The sequence below is a fragment of the Muscardinus avellanarius genome (assembly GCF_963383645.1).
Source record: "Muscardinus avellanarius genome assembly, chromosome: 7".
In the NCBI taxonomy this organism is placed as follows: domain Eukaryota; kingdom Metazoa; phylum Chordata; class Mammalia; order Rodentia; family Gliridae; genus Muscardinus; species Muscardinus avellanarius.
The window spans coordinates 101,922,064-101,939,193 of record NC_137793.1 but is presented as its reverse complement, the minus strand read 5'-3'; the positions used below and the strand labels follow the sequence as shown (position 1 = coordinate 101,939,193).

The following is a 17,130-nucleotide window of genomic DNA, read 5'->3' as shown; positions in this document are numbered from 1 at the left end:
CTAATCTGTGCCAGTCAGGCAATGGTATAACTAGAAAATTATACCATCCCCAATAATTGTTTTCCACTGGGTCACTTTTTTTTTCTTGGTAGTACTAAGGATTGAACCCAGAGGTATTCTACCTCTGAGCTGTACCCTCAGCACTATTGTATTTTTTTATTTGGAAAAAGGCTCTTGCTAGGTTGCTGAGGCTCGTCTCCAATCTGCAATCCTCCTAGCTCAGCCTCCCCAAGTACTGAGATTACAGGTGTGTGTGTCATAATGCCTGGGCTACTAAGTCAGTTCTCAAGGAAGAACAGAAGCATTGGTGGCAACTGCGATGTCTAAAAGATTGCAAGGATGCACCACCATGCCCAATTCTCATTCGGTTTTTAAGGCTCATCTATAAGTGAGCAAAATGGCTTTTAGGTTTCTTGTTCTCAAACCTGTGCTTTCATGCAGAGCCTCCTCCAGTCATCCAAGCGCCTAATAATGTTACCATCGCTCCTGGAGAGAGAGTAGTTTTGACATGTCTCGTCACCAGTGCAGTGGATTACAATCTCACTTGGCAGAGGATCGGCAGAGACGTCAGGCTGGCAGAGCCAGCAAGAATTAGGACCTTGGCCAACCTCTCGCTGGAGCTGAGGAGTGTGAAGGTCGGCGATGCTGGAGGGTACCAGTGCCTGGTTTCCAGTGAAGGTGGATCTGCAGCTGCTGTGGTTTTCCTCACTGTGCAAGGTACTGTGCTTATGGTAACTTCTGAATTCCGTTGTCCCTCTGTCTTTCTTCTTCAGTCTCTGTCCTCTTACCTTACTCTAATTGAAAGTGACAATCTCTACCCAAATAGTTTTGAATAAAAGAATGCTTGAATATCCTCAATTGATGACACCAGAAACTAAAACATCGCTAACAATTAGATAAAATTACCACAGTCACAACTAATCCTCATGGTTGAAGATGTCTATTTCAAGAGAAGATGGAGATTGTTTCTGGATGATATAATGGTTTTTGATTTTCTAATCTGTCATGTGGATTTTTTATAAAAATTCTAATTGTTTCAACAATTGGTTCCAAAAAGTACCTAATATAAGTAAGTTACATACTATATACTATATATAACTACCTTTTAAAAGCTACATTTAATAGTAGGTTTTACAACTATATTTTTAAAAATAATTTGATTTCTCTCTTTTTTTTTTGGTGGTACTGGGGTTCCTGGAAACCCTTCTACCTCCAGGATACACGCCCAGACATATATATATATATAGTATTTAAACAGGGTCTTTTAAGCCAGCGTGGCTGGCTTTGAACCTGCGCGATCCTCCTGTCTCTGCCTCCCAAGCGCCAGGATTACATGCGTGCACCACCACGCCCGACTGATTTCTCTCATCTTGATGAAATTTTATTGAAAGTTAACAAGAGTTGTTTTTACTACATTTGTCTTTTACACACACACACACACACACACACACACACTCATTGAAAATAAACAAAGATAGCTGAATGTTTTGGTACATGTCTGGGATCCCATTACTTGGGAGACTGAGACAGGAGGATCATAGTTTTGAGGACAACCTCAGCAATTAAGTGAGACCCTCTCGTAACATAAAAAATAAAAAATTCTGGGGATGTAGCATAGAGGTAGAATGCTTCTGGGTTCAATCCTCAGTACCATAAATAAATGTATACATATATGCATACATACGTGCATGCATGCATACAAAGCGAATCCTGATAAATGTATACATATATGCATACATACGTGCATGCATGCATACAAAGCGAATCCTGATAAATGTATACATATATGCATATATACGTGCATGCATGCATACAAAGCGAATCCTGATAAATGTATACATACATGCATACATACGTGCATGCACGCATACAAAGCGAATCCTGAATTATGTCTACATAGAATAAATGTTTAGATAACTTAAAAATAGGCATATTAACAGTGTGATTTAATGGATGTTAAATATAGAAATATATTACTAAGAACCACCAAATGAAGATCAGAAAGCGCTCCAAAGTTTTACTTTCAGAAGGATTATGTGTCTTCCACACGTCAACAGACCAACTGAAAGTCTTAATGTAATGAGCCAATTACCGTTGGCAGTTTTTCACTCCTAAAATGACAGATTTGTAACTGCCTCAGCAGAACATTTAATTCCAATTTCTTAATGTGGGAGAATGAATGCATCAGAATTGGGTCTGGCTGTTTGGTTATGGTATCAGAAACAACTTCATAACATGCCTGATGGAATATTCTCAGATAATTTTAGGAATATTACCTAAAAGAATCGCCATTGTGTTTCAGTGTTAACTCTTAGAATGTTATTAGTGACAGAGAAGTAAAACTACTTTGAGAATTAACAAAATGTTTGACTTCTGATTATACTTTTCTCCTAGGTAATTAAGATATATTTTGCAATTTGAACGTGTGTCTTTTGTTAGCTGACCTGGTGAAACCCGTAGGGAAATGCTGCTTCCGTAAATGGGTTTCCACAATTTCACATCACAAATGCCTAGATAATTTGTATCAATTAAAGCAGCAACTGGGCTTACTAGAACTCTGGAACAGTTTACCAAACTTATCGCTTCAGATAAAGTAAGTGTTAATGGACTTCTGGAATATAATATAAATTCTTCATTTGAATTCCTTAGAAGAGAATCACAACACAAAATCAGAGCCTTCCTTGTTTCCCACAAGTTGATTTTTTTTTTTTTGTGGTACTGGGGTTCCTGGAAGCCCTTCAACACCCGGGCCACACTCCCAGACCTATTTTATATTTTTATTTGGAAACAGGGTCTCCTAAGCCAGCGTGCACGGCTGGCTTCGAACCTGCCCGATCCTCCTGTCTCTGCCTCCCAAGCGCGAGGATTACAAGCGTGCGCCACCACGCCCGGCCACAAGTTGATGTTTTAAATCCATATTCTACTGAATGCATGAGAGCAGTGGTTCCCAAACTTTCCTGGGTAGAAAACTATAGTAGTTTGCATTTAGAATGTCCCATGAGCCCTCAGGGAAACAAGCAGCAATGTTGGAAGTGGGGCTTCATTGCTAAGGAAGAGCCCTCGAGGGTGTGGCTTTTAGGATTATAAAATTTCTCCTCCCCTGCTCTTTCACTCTACTTCTGGCATTTGTGATGTGAGAGCAGAGCATACCACTCTCAGCTCCCCTCTCTCCACCCTGCCACCATCCTCTGAGCTCCGTAGATCCAGCCAGACATGGACTGAACCTCTCCAAACCTCCAAAATCTCTGAGAAATTAGATACTTATTCCTCTAAATTGCATGGTCCGTTGCTGGTGGAGGAAATCTGAAAACAGCAAAGTATCCAAACTGCATGATGGATGTTGATGTCTATGTTTAGTGAATTATACACCAAATTTAGGGAGCAGAAAGTAAAGCAGAGAGACTATAGATTTGCAGTTTTACCAGAAAGTCGTGTATATAATTGGGGCCCAGAGAGATGGTGTTGTGGAAGAAAGTAAGATGGATGCTTAGAAGGGAGAATGATAGAAGTGGGGCCAGTGATGGCCACGTTGGAGGCAGGGCCATTGGTCACCTGGATGGAGAGGTCCAGCGGTGGTTCAGATGGAGGCGGGACCAGTGGCTGTGATTGGGAAGGGCCCAGCAAGCAGTAGTTAAAGAGGACTTTAAGCACTTTGTGAGGAACAAACAAGTCATGGGAGGCTTCTCCACAGATTTTAAAACAAGGCCTGGGAAGGAAGGCAACATGTGTGAAATTAAAGACCGAAACTTTAAAATTCGCAGATGTTTGACAGATAGAGATAACTGAAATTAAAGACATAGTCAAATGTATAATTGAAGAAAACTGTCCTGGAGGGAGTGATTGATTGACCAGGATGAGAAAATCAAGTAATATCAAGGAAGGCAGAACTTCATCTAGATATATTTTTGCTGAAATTTCAAATTACTAATATAATCTCCATAACCATATAAGCTAAATCAGTATGTCATAAACAGAGCGTTAAAATCATACCGCTGTCAGACTTCTGAACTATTATTGATGTCTAGAAGACTATTGCAGTATATATCTACCATATTTTGTCACATAGGGTGTTTTAAATTTTGGACTTAAAATGTTCTCCAAACCTCATGTGTGGGGGCAGTACAGCCAGATCTGCAGGCAGGACATGGCTGGAGGATGTGGATGTCTGGGGAACCATGGTCAAGGATTGTATCTGTCCTGGACATTTCCTCTCTGTCTTTCTGTTTCTGGGTTGCCATGAGATGAGGAGGGGTGTTTCTCAGCTGTACCTTGGCCATCAAGGTTTCTGCCTTGGAGCCAGCCAACTATGGACTGAACCTCTGAAACCGCTGAAATTGTCAGCCCCCGAATAAACATTTCTCCCTCTCAGTTGTTCTTTTCAGGTATTTATGTCACAGTGATTTAAAAAAAATGCTGGCCAGAGTAGGATCTGAATTCTTCACTTAGTTTTAGGAGGAGCTATTCCTTATCTTGGTTGGAAGCAAAAAAGAAGTGAGATCTGATCATTCCTTTCATAGCCCTTAGCAGGTCACATGACCTACACTTAGCTACTCATCCACTCCCACTGAGCCTTTGACTCCTGCATCTGGCAACGTCATGGAAATGGGTTGAGCAGCAGCAGAAGCTAATGTCCCAGTGGCCCATCACTGTCATCCTAACGGGCGAATATTGATGGGTTCTCAGCTGCCTAGCCTTTTTTGATTTCTATATGATTTCCAGACTCCTTTTGACTTCATACTTAAAAAAATATATATATTTCCAATGAATTTTGTTCTACCTAAGTTAGCCACTTCTTTTGACTTCATACTTTAAAAAATATATGCTTTCAATGAATTTTTTTCTACCTAAGTTAACCAATGCATTTTTTCTACTTAAGTTAACCAGCTCTGTTTTCTGTGTGTTTTGTTGTTGTTGTTGCTTTTTGCTTTTTTTTTTTTTGTAATTGGGAACACTAATTGGCATAAAAATGGGAAGGATACATGTAGTTTGGGAAGAAAAGGTTTCAATCCAAGAATTTATAATAGAGTTAAATTGTATATCTTATAAAAAGTCATGAAAAATACATTTCCAGTGTTTAGAAAAAATTATCAAGCATATAATCTTCTTAAAATGATTTATAAAGCAGACAAAGTTAAATGCCTGAAAAAAAAAAAATATATATATATATATATATATATATATATATTATGGTACTGGAGGTTGAACCTAGGGTTGCTCTACCACTCAGCTATACCTCTAGCTGCTTTTATTTTTTTTTAATTTTGAGATAAAGTCTCACTAAGTTTCCCAGGCTGCCTTCAAATGTGTCTTCTGTCTTAGTCTCCTAAGTTACAGGAGTGTACCACTGCGCCTGGCTTCTGAAATTGATTTTTTAAAAAGAAAAACCTAAAAGAACTTAAAGTTGGGGAAGTGATGGTATATACGACTGGTGATTTTTCCTCAGTGACTATTATCAGGCTCATTGCCAATTTATCTGAGAAGCCTGGAGAGGTACAGCTGACCTCACAGACTGTGGCTGTTTGAATGAGCCCCACTAATGGGCATGGGAGGCTGCAGGAGTTGATACATGCATTTTATTCAGAGAATTCCTCACTATATGCAGAGAATAGTGCAATCAGACAAAGGAAATTCCTCAGGAACAGGACTTCCCTCAAGCAGGGCTTCCCACAAGGCTCAAAAGTTCAGCTATGCAAACAACTGAATAGAAGCCATGCCAGAACTACTTTTCTAGGAGGAGAAAAAAAAATAGATCCATGTAAATATGCTTGTTTGGGGCTGTGAAATTTTATGAGATATTTTTACTTAGGTTTTTTGTATTTAAAGATACTTAATAGAAATGAGTTATTTTAATGTTTGATATAAATTAATTTAAAGTATTCATATTAGTTTTATAGGGTATGGAAGTTTGTCCAGGTGATTTAATGTATAGGTAATATTTTTTCTTTTACTTTCTAATTTTCTTTTATTTTCTGCATATCCTGGTGACTGCTTTACATTTATATTTAAAATAATTAAGATAAAAAATAGTTTAAAATTTAAAAAACTGAGAAAGTAAGGAATTCTGCCTTTCAAAAAAAAGCAACAAGATTCATGGTAAAAAAAAAATGTAGGTCAAATGTCAGTCTATTGGAATAAGTAGACTTATCTGATGTATGTAAATGGAAGTATAGAATATAAAGTTAGAATCTAGTATTTTATTTCTTCAATATTGAAATATTTACCTCTACAATATTTGCCTTAGAGAATATGATAATTCTTCCTGAGGTTTCTTTGCAGGCAGTAGTAGTTCACTTAGTCATAAAGGCACTATAGCAATTCATCACTGTGTGCTGAAGTATAGGTCATGGAGAAATGGTATAAACTCATGCTATGAAATTCTTACTTTTTAAAATAATTAAAAACGTATTTAATTATATTATATTAGCATTAGGAAATCTGCCACTTGATATAAACACAAAATAAAATCCCACACCGTGTGTCCACAGAGGCGCCTCTTGTTGATGAAGAGCTTCCATATATTCGCATCCCTCAATTTTGGATTTTCCTGTTATGTTAGAGTTTACTCACTTAAAGAAAAACCTTCCCTGGTTCTCTTGTACCATAATCTATGAACTGACTCACCCGTGGAGATGCACCTCTCTAAACTAGGTGATTACTTTTCTCTCTGAGTGCTAATGGGCACTGTATATTCCTACTTTGTTATATAAAGAAAATAGACATCTCTGACATCTCTGACCATTTTCTTTCATCATTTTTTAGACATGGACCCTACTGCCAAAGAACATTGTAGCACATTTGTGAATCACTTCCTGTTAAGGCAGAATATACTTTAAGCAAAAAAACTTTACATAGAGAAGCCTCGCTAATATGAAATTATTAACTTAGAATTAGTAGCCATCTAGAAACTTGTTACATAAGCCTGTGTGTTTTTCTTCTCTAAACATACTTTTTTCCCCTTTTTGGTGGTACTAGAGGTTGAACCCAGGTGCATTCTATCTCCTAGCCACACTCCCAGCCCTATTTTATTTTTTTATTTTAAAACATGGTATTGCTAAGTTTTGAGGGCCTCACTATATTGTTGAGGCTGACCTTGAACCTATGATTCTTCTATCTCAGCCTCCCAAGTTCTGGGATTACAAGCATGTACCACATGCCTGGCTTGAACATATTTTTTTTAAAGAATATAAAACTCACTTATAAATGGTAAGTATATGTAATTTAATTAAAGTCTGTTGGAGCTGAAATCATGTCCTCACTTGGTCTTAAGATAAGATTACTTATAATTGGATGACATAGTTGAGAAATTTAGCTCATATCTATGAAATGTCAGAAAGTATTCTACATATTTAAAGAATCTGTTTGGCACTTAAGAAGTATCTATTAAAGGGAGTTTGTAAATTAAAAGGTATCATGAAGCAATCAATGTGAACTATCAAGTTAGAACCTTTGACAATCCCAAAATTTATACCTGAGAGCTTAAGGATCCGTAATTTTTAGTACTAAATTACAGAGTAAGCTACTTTAAATCTTTTATGAACTGAAGTCTAATAAGAAAGAATAACGTAGAATTTCAACGATAACAAAATTAGATTTCTCCCTAAGAAGGATAACATTCACTAAATTTATCTGTCATATGTAGTCTACTGTCTCCGTGGCTAGGGGCAAGTTTCTGATATAATACATTCCAATTCTATGCAATAAAATATATGAATGATTTTCATATGTTTCATTTTATTTTGCCTTTCATCCCAGGCACTCATATTCTAGAAAGATGTTAGAATACTTTAATTAGAGATGGAAGGAATTATATCTCTCTAAAACTTAGAAGAGAGAAATATTAAAGTGTCTTTAAATAGAACTTATAAGAATAAAGAATTAGACTTGTTTAGATTGTATAAAGAAAAGGATATAGATGACTAAATAAATATTTCAAGAGTATATAAGAAAATTATTATAAAGATGCTGTAAACTATGCACATTTATATTTTAAGCAAAAAAAGGTCATATGAAAATGTATATGAAGCTAGCCCTGATGGTTTTAAGGGGGCTAGCAAGATAGATGCACAGATGTTGGAAAGGCTTAATGCTAGGAGGTCATAGCTGGGGGAAAGGTACTCTTCCCTTCACAGTGACCCCTCAGAAGAGAAAGGAGAGGAGGAATCAGCAAGCATTTCTGTGCACTGAGTTACTAAAAGGAAGCTACTGGCTAACTTTGAAGAATGTGGAGAGCTCATGGCATATGTGGCCATAGAATCCTCACATATCAAGTTATTCTTGGTTCTGCTCTATTTCCACTGTGGGCACTTCTAACACCAAATGTGTACAGTTTTATCATAACAATGACCAATTCTCTGCCTCTCTGACCATCAGTTGAGTGTCTAATTCTGACACTACCTCAAGTTAGCACTAGACATCACAGGTCAAGGGCTCAATCCCCAAAGACTGCACCTGCTTCAGATGCCAATCAAAGTGCCAGGTCTTCTATGCTTCTGACCAACCAGCTATATATCAGAGGTTCACAGGACCACCTCCTGGGATTCAATAATTAGCTTGAATGGCTGAGGAACTCAAGGATGCACTTAGCTTACAGTTATGATTTTATTGGAGGTGGAGCTCAAAAGTAGAGTGCCCTTGGGTTCAATCTCTAGTACCACAAGCCAGGCATGGTGGCACATACCTGTAATACCAGTACTTGGGAGGCTGAGACAGAAGGATTACAGGTTCAAAGACAGCCTCAGCAATTTAATGAGACTGTAAAGAAAAAGTGCCTGTAAAAGAAATAAATATTTACACCACACTGTGATAAGACTGGCACCAGGTAGTCCTAGAACCTTGAATTCTATCTTACAGTGAGGAGTAGTGATCGAGACTTCATAGAGGAGATGGTGCCTGGGGGAAGCACTGGAAGGTAAGGCAAACTTTGCTAGGGGGAAGTAAGACAAGATTTCTCAGGTGGAGAGAAATACCCATGCAAACGTTGGAGGATGGCAGCACAGAAGTGTGGGCTTGTTGAGCATGGGGAGCCCACCGGGTTGGGAGACACATCCTCACAATGGTGGGATTCTGTGCCCTGCCGTCTTCTGTAGCCTCTAGTATACACTTGGAGCTATGATTTAGGCTTGTGGTTTTGTGGGATTGGTTCAGCAAAAGCAGAAAGAACTGGGAAGGGAAGAAAGTTGTTGTGGTCATGCTCTGTGGAGTTTAGGCTAGATAAAGAAGGAGGAGAAGGTCACAGGCCAGGTCTGAGACTAAAGTAAAGAGGAAGGGTGAAAGTTGGGACCATGAGGAAGTTGGAAGGGAAGTGACAGCCCAAAGGACCAGAGGTTCTGAACCTCAGACTGGACCCCAAGACAAGTGTCCTCCTGACTACTAACAAGCTAGCAAACAAATTCCTCAAGCAACATAATTTAGCTGCCAGATTTTATTAGCTATGTAATTCCACTATCCTGAGCTTCTAGTTCTCGGATTCTTGCACATTGTGTGAAATTATCCTTTAAAAAGAAAATACTATACCCAACTCTGTTCCCAGTACTGGGGATCAAACCCAGGGTCTCACATAATGAACTGTGGATTGTCAAAAGATGTAGCCATTATTGAATCTGAGTGAGGGGATACAGGTACATACAGGTAAAGTTTCAGTTGTTTCTGATAATCCTTGGAATTATAATGTTAATTATGATTTGCAACTCTTCTTTAAGCTAAAGGAGAATGTAAATCTGAACACTGATTTTCTTACTTGGAAATTTTGTGACTTCAGGAAATTGTTATAAATTGGAGCAGTAGAGACTTTGTGATAAGCAGTGCTAGTCGACATTTAGTTGAAAGTTTTTTGAGCATAAAGTTTCTTAATATTTTATTCTTATCAACTATTTTATTTTCACCTATTTTGACCAGTCAACCAAAGAAGTATTTGAATTCATTATTTCTTCAAGGAAAGAAAAAAAATTATATGAAACTAATGTTAATGTATAAATAATCTTATACTAAGAATTATGTAAGGTGGGTATCAATGAAGCCAACATTTCCTACATCTACATCTTTACAATTTATACTGGAAAATATAAATTGTAGGCTTTTAAAGAAATCTTTTGTGTATTTGTCATTAAGAGTCTGTCATGAAAATGGAACCTGATATTAATTTATCACTGTATAATCTCTGAAATTATTATCCTTCTCTTACTAGCTGAATTTCATGACCACACTGATGTCTGAGTGTGGGATTTTTTTTTGGCAAATTCAGCCTACAGCTGTCTGGATGGATTTTCGTCTAGCTCCTTGCCTGTGTTTGTTGCCAATGCACCACCTACTGGTAAATCAATGAATTAGCAGTGATCTTTCCTCAGATTCAATACTTTGTAGTTCAGGGCTATCCAACAGAACTCTGTATGGTGATGAAATGTTCTTTATCTCTGCTCTGCTCCAGGATAGCCACTAGCTATATTTGTCAACTTATGACTTAATATATAACTAATACACTTAAAGAACTCATTTTGAAACGTGATTTTGTTTTAAGTAGATAATTTAAATTTGAATTTTTAAGATGTTTTTATGGGCACATTGTAATTACACATCACAGTGAGGCTCAAAGCAATACAAACATCCATGCACACAAATACACACTTATATTGCATATATTTGTGGCTAATGATTGAATAGTACAGTTTTCTAGGACCAGAGCAAAAGCAGAGGTGGCAAGAGAGACGTTTGGGGACACTCACTGGAATTGTCCATGGATAGGCCATGGCTCTAATTCACTTGACTTGTTGTCATTTAGCAGTTGTTACCACTTTGGAGAGGTTGTGACCGGGTTTCTGTGTTTCTGTTGATGGGATAGCTTTTGGCATTTGATTTCTATCTTTGGGATTTCAGCAGCCCTGGCCATTTTCCCCAGGCAATTGGTTTCTGGTTTTGTTTGGTCAGTTGGGTTGTTTTTATTTCATTCTTTGTTCTTTGGAAGAGATCCCTGGCTCTCCCTCTAGGAGGCAAGGGGATATTTTAAATATCTCATGGACATTTCTTCCAGTTGAAAATTGAGGAGAGTTAACTGAGCAACACTCCTTCACTGGAAATCATTATTAGAAAGATGGTGTTTTCATTGTGAAATCCTCTTGTGTAAAAGCATCAGAACTAAAGGGAGTTACTTCCCTAATCAGAAATGGAGGTAATGCATTAGAGAACAGAGCCAACTTTTTTTTTTTCAGTACTGGGATGGAACCCAGGGGCATTTTACCTCCGAGCTTCATCTCCAGCCCTATTTTTTAGTTTGAAACAGGGTCTCACTGAGTTGCAAAGGACCTCACTAAGTAGCTGAGGTCGTCCACGAACCATGATCTTCCCATCTCAGCCTCCTGAATGCTGGCATTACAAGCGTGCGCCACCGTGCCCAGCTGAGCCAACATGTTTTAAGTAAATGGATTGGCCTAAATCAGTAGTTACACATCTATTACGATGTGATATGTCTAACTAGTTTTAATGCTTAACAAGTTCAATGCTTGTCATTATGCAACCTGGTGAATTTAGCTTATTCTATGGGAAATGTGGTTATTTAGAAGGGCTGAAAAGTTGGCAAAATGTATCTTTACAGACTGTGCAATTCAATAGAAATTGGTTTCAGTAACTTCTTCCAATTGCCTTCCAATTTCTCGTGTAGTACTGCCTGATGTTAGACCATTCAGCATTTTCAGAGACTGTATCACCCACAAAGAAAAATATATTGCAGAGCCTCATAAATCAATTATGTCCCAGAAATATAAATCAAGGAGGTGGTGTGGCTGATGTCGGCTTTCACTGTGGTCACACCGGCCACTGACCTTACTGTCAAGTTTTCGTGTTAACTTCAATAGACTGAGTCACCGCAGCAGTTTTAGATTTCATGATGTAAGTCCTTTCTTCTCCAGGGGTAATGAATGCCAGTGTATTTCTGCTCACATTTAAAGCCGTATTTTATAATGAAATCTGGTAATTATCTCATGAAACATTTTAGAGAGTTGTTATTTTTAAGTATTGCTTAAATTAGTTTACCCCAGTTTAGAATTATATCATGAGTGTCGCAACATTTTATGAAATGGGCCGGAGCTGTCATATCCCTTTTAAGGTGATCTGGTAGCTATTACATTTGCAAATGCTTATGCTGGTCAGGTTTACAAGTAGTAGTTAGAATAAGTGTTGGGGGTCAATTATATGTATCGTGTAAGTTTAAGTTTTTATAATAATACAGACCATTTCTCTCTTTATATGGCATCAGACATAATTTTCTATTGATTCTCTTAGCTATTCCCCTTTGCAGAGGATTTTTACAGCTGAACAGCAATGCAGGATTCCTGGCTCAATTAGAAAATACTTAGTGCAGTTAAATAATCATAAATAATAGCTAACATAATCTCATACCCACATGTCGAAATCAAAGGGCCAGACCAGGACTTTTTTCCCTCCTACGTGTTATTTCCGTATGAACATTAGATGGATGAATTTGTTTTCTATGGTATCAGGAAAGGGTGTGTATCTGTCATTAATTAGCCATTAATTAGTCTATACCACCTGGGAGAATATTACCATAAAAAAGGAAATATTTCTCAAGGTAAATGATGAAGTCTCTAAGGACCAGAATTGCATCACTAAATGTGAAATTTGTGTTTTCGTGCCATATTCTTATTATATCATCGTAACTTTTTTTTAACATGTGCCAGGTGACATGCTTGTTAGTATGTTCCTCTCAGAAAAATGTGGAAAAGCTATTTTTATCTGTTTCTATTAAAATTTCTCTTAACATTTAAGTGTCTAAAAATATCTCAAATTTTAGGATAATTAAGATATAATAAATATTATTTATAAGTAGGCATGTGATTGTAATAGAATATGCACACCTAAGCCAGGCGTGGTGGCACATGCTTGTAATCCCAGAATTTGGGAGGCTGAGACAGGATCACAGTTCGCATACGGCCTCAGTTACTTAGTGAGGTCCTTTGCAACTCAGTGAGACCCTGTTTCAAAATAAAGAATATTAAAAAAAATAGGGCTAGGGGTATAGCTTGAAGGTAGAATGTCCCTAGTTTCCATCTTCAGTACAGCAAAAAAAAAAAAAAAAAAGGAATATGCGCCTTTAAAGATAGTAGTGATCAAGTTTCATTGGTAAATATCTAGATAGTACATATGCATGGATGAGTTTTAAATACTCTTAATTATTTTGACATTTTGTCATACTTTACCATGTAAAGGAATATTAATAAAGTAAAAGTTACATAGTACTCACTAGGTGCCAGCAATTGTTCTGTTTTATACGTATTAATATAGCTAACCTAGGATTAACCTGTGAAGTAGTACCATTATTATCCTCATGAAAGTACAAATAGACACCATAGACCCAGCAAGGCCTGAGTTTGGTTCCCATCTTCATTTTTAAATGACTTTGGGGGAAATTATTTAATTTTATTGAATTATTTTGAGTCTTCATCTTCCTTTTTTCTAGCCTTCCTTATTTCGATAACTGACTACAAGAAGTAAATTTACCCTTAATAATACACTTTTTTCTGTACAAAGGTTCACACATGCTAAGCAAGTATTCTACCACTGAGCTACAACCTTACCCCCATTAAATGCCTTCTCCCTATTAAATACTTTCATCCATGAGATTTTTTAAGGACAGAAAGGGCATAAAACTCAATAAATGTTTGTTAGGTGAAAAAATAAAAACACACAGGCATCTGCCCAAGAACTCTGGTGAAAAAGAGTGTTAATTATCGCTTAGGTTAAAAGCATTAGCACTATCTGGCTTAATCTGTTGGTGAGATTTGAGTCACCTTAAAGAGAAAGTCATTCGGTCTCTGGTCTCTTCTTGGAGAATTTCCTACCAGAGGCTGAAGAGCAACAAATTATTCCCAGCTGACAGGAAACAAGTCTCCAGGCCTGGAGATGATGTTGGTGGCTTCCCAGAGTTACATGTGGATTCTTTTCTTCCCTGGACTCAGTACGCAGAGCGATGGCTGTTTTACTGGCTCCTTATAATTCATGTTGCCTTCCCTAACACAGAGAGTGTATTAAAAGATCCAAGTCTTTTGATGTTAAGACCCGAGTCTTAAAAGTGTTTGGTTTTTATTTCTAATTGCTTGTATATCTATGTTTAATTATAAATAATTAGTTGGAAATTATAAAAACTATATGTATTTTGCTTTTGTGATAATTTTAAAACAACAACAACAAAAAATGAATGTCCTGATACCCCAGAGTTCCTTGTTCTCATTGCTAATAAAAGGGAAGATGTTACTTACTAAGTAAAGATGGTGGTATTGAAGGTTTATGGTGGTGTGGCGAGGATGGTGGTAGTTGTGAAAATATATTGAAAAGCTTAAGTAAAAGATGGATTACTTATCCAGGAGTGGTGGCACATGCCAATAATCCCAGTGCTTGGGAGGCTGAGACAGGAGGATCACAGGTTCAAGGCCAGCCTCAGCAACTTTGCGTGACCCTTAGCAATTTAGCAAGATCCTGTCTCAAAACAAAAAAATAAGAAGAGCTGGGAGAGCCGAGCATGGCAGTGCATGCCTATAATACCAGTACTTAGGAGGCTGAGATAGGAAAGATTGCAGGTGTGAAGCCAGCCTCAGCAACTTAGTGAGGCTGTTAGCAACTTAGTGAGATCCCATTTCCCAATAAAAAATAAAATAGGGCTCGTTGTGTAGCTCAGAGGTAGACTGCCTCTGGGTTCAAAACCAAGCTGTAGGGGCATAGCTCAAAAATAGAGTACCCCCTAGCCGGGCGTGGTGGCGCACACTTGTAATCCCCGCACTTGGGAGGCGGAGACAGGAGGATCGCCCAGGTTTAAAGTCAGCTGGTTTAGGAGACCCTGTTTCCAAATAAAATATAAAATAGGTCTGCGAGTGTAGCCCAGAAGTAGAAGTGCTTTCAGGAACCCCAGTACCACACAAAAAAAAGAGTACCCCTGGTTTAACCCCCAGCACCAACACACACACACACACACACACACACACACACACACACACGGGAGAGAGAGAATTACTTTTTCCCAAAGCCTAAAATTGGATTCAAACTTCCAACCCCAACTTTAATATTATTTTTCCCCCATCAAAAACTGGGATTTAACATTGTAAGATGGGAGATGTGATGTGGTTTGTTCTCTGGGCACCTGATGTCACCTGTCACTCTAATGATAGAGCTAAACAACTTTGATTCTTACATTTCACCCTCTTGTCCCGTTAAGGCTACGTATTAAAATGAGATGTATTGCAAACTAAAAAATTAACAAGTAGTAAGATCCATTCCATGCTTATTACCATCACTACGTAAAAGGCCACCATCATTCAACTTTTACTCACCGGGGGCCCAGTTCTGCTTCTCTGTGTGCGCACGACCTCTCTGAGTTTCTCACCATTAGCAGAAACAGACTTTCCAGGACCATCGTAGATTTCTCACTTTCTGTGGGATGAAGTCATCCCATCTGTGTGTTGCACGCAGATTTATTTCATGACCCCGAGCGGCACCCTATATATCCAGTCTTTATTTGTTCAGTAACCTCTTAGCTCTCAGCATCCTGCTTTGGGTAACTGACATGTATTTTCACTTTGATATCTGTACTGCAGAGCCTACCAGTGGGATTCTAGCTGGGCAAGGTGCCAGGCCAATTCTGGCAGACTCCATTGGAAGGCACCAAGGTTCGACAAGAGTCCTGAGAGCTGCCTGAATCTTTGCAGCAAGTCATGAGCGAGACATGAGAAATATTTTATTTTAGAAAGGTGGGATTGAATAAATGTGGGTATTCCGTAAATTCCAAAGAGAAAAGAATGGTTCTTTTTTCTCCCTCTTATCCCGGGAAAATTGTCTGCAAGACCCTTCCAACACGTGTAAGCATTGCAGAATTGATGGGCTTCGGATGGAATCTCCATGTGAACTCACTGACCCCGGCCAGTCTAACCTTGACCTCACGAACATCTCTAGTCCTGTGTTCACGAAGGAGAATCTGGAATAACGAGGCTATCAACCAAATCCACAGACCGGAAAAACCCATCAAACAGGAGCCTCAAAGACTAGATCATTTGCAAAGTACAATGTAAACAGGAAGAGAGAGAGAGAGAGACAGAGAGAGAGAGAGAGAGAGAGAGAGAGAGAGAGAGAGAGAGAGAGAGAGAGAGAGAGAGAGAGAGAGATGAATTAGAGAAGGGATGATTGTAAGCTGTTAGCAATTAGGCACTAATTAGCCTCTTTCAGCTTGTGGTGGCTGCATTATAGCAATGACATTTCTATCTCTTTCAAATGTATAGGAAGCCCTAAGAGTAATTTTTCTTAGTGAAATTACACCATAATTTGCAAACTAACTTATAGTAAATATATGTCATAAGTATATCTAGATCTAAGTGGCTAACTGAATTTCTCAATTCCATTCTTAGTAATAGCCCAATTAAGTGGAAAGCAGACAGCACATCTCAGCTTCATCAGTATATCCCTACAAGTTAGCACAGTGCCTAGCTAATTGTTAAAAAAAAGAAAAAGCCAGATAGTATTTATTTCTGTTAATGCTCACAAAATCTATTTCATACACTATGGATATGCTTTGGCTTTCATATATTTTATTAAGTGGATAATTTTTTTGTGTGGGGGGTGATAGTGGGGATTGAACTCAAGGGAATTCTACCTCTGAATTATACCCCCAGCCCTTTTTTCTATTTTTTAATTTTGAAATAGGGTCTCACTTAATTGCACAGGGCCTAGCTAAGCTGCTGAAGCTGGCTGAGAACCTGTGATTCTCCTGTCCCAGCCCCCCCAGTCCTGGGATTACAGGTATACACCACCATGTCTGACTTCAGGTGGAAGATATTTATATTAAGATCTATATTAAGAAAATTTACTATTTCTTTGATGGTACTTTCTTTGATGATTCTTGCTGTCTAGCAATATAGAGGTAAAACAGGTAATTGAGTAGACTAATAAATCAACATCCTCATTATCTCAGAGGACTGTGATTTGCTTTTTGACTATAAATTCAAGACTTTGTAGCTTCATTTTTAATTGTTTTCTGCTGTAGAAGTGAAATTCAATAGAATGTTTAAATAATTGACATTTTTTGCTAAACTGAGGTCCTGTATCTCCACGGGTAACCAACAGAGTCTTGAGAGAGCCTGG

At 38.0% G+C, this 17,130-nt stretch overlaps 1 protein-coding gene across 1 annotated transcript in view; it reads left to right on the top strand.

Moving 5' to 3' along the window:
- The window catches only part of HMCN1 (hemicentin 1), a gene marked incomplete at its 3' end in the record, with an annotated part of 469,132 nt that overhangs the window by 199,490 nt on the left and 252,512 nt on the right, over window positions 1–17,130 (top strand). Inside the window, exon 11 of the mRNA XM_080699395.1 lies at window positions 442–717. Within this exon, the coding sequence (XP_080555521.1) occupies window positions 442–717 (276 nt within the window). The remainder of the gene's footprint in view (window positions 1–441; window positions 718–17,130) is intronic.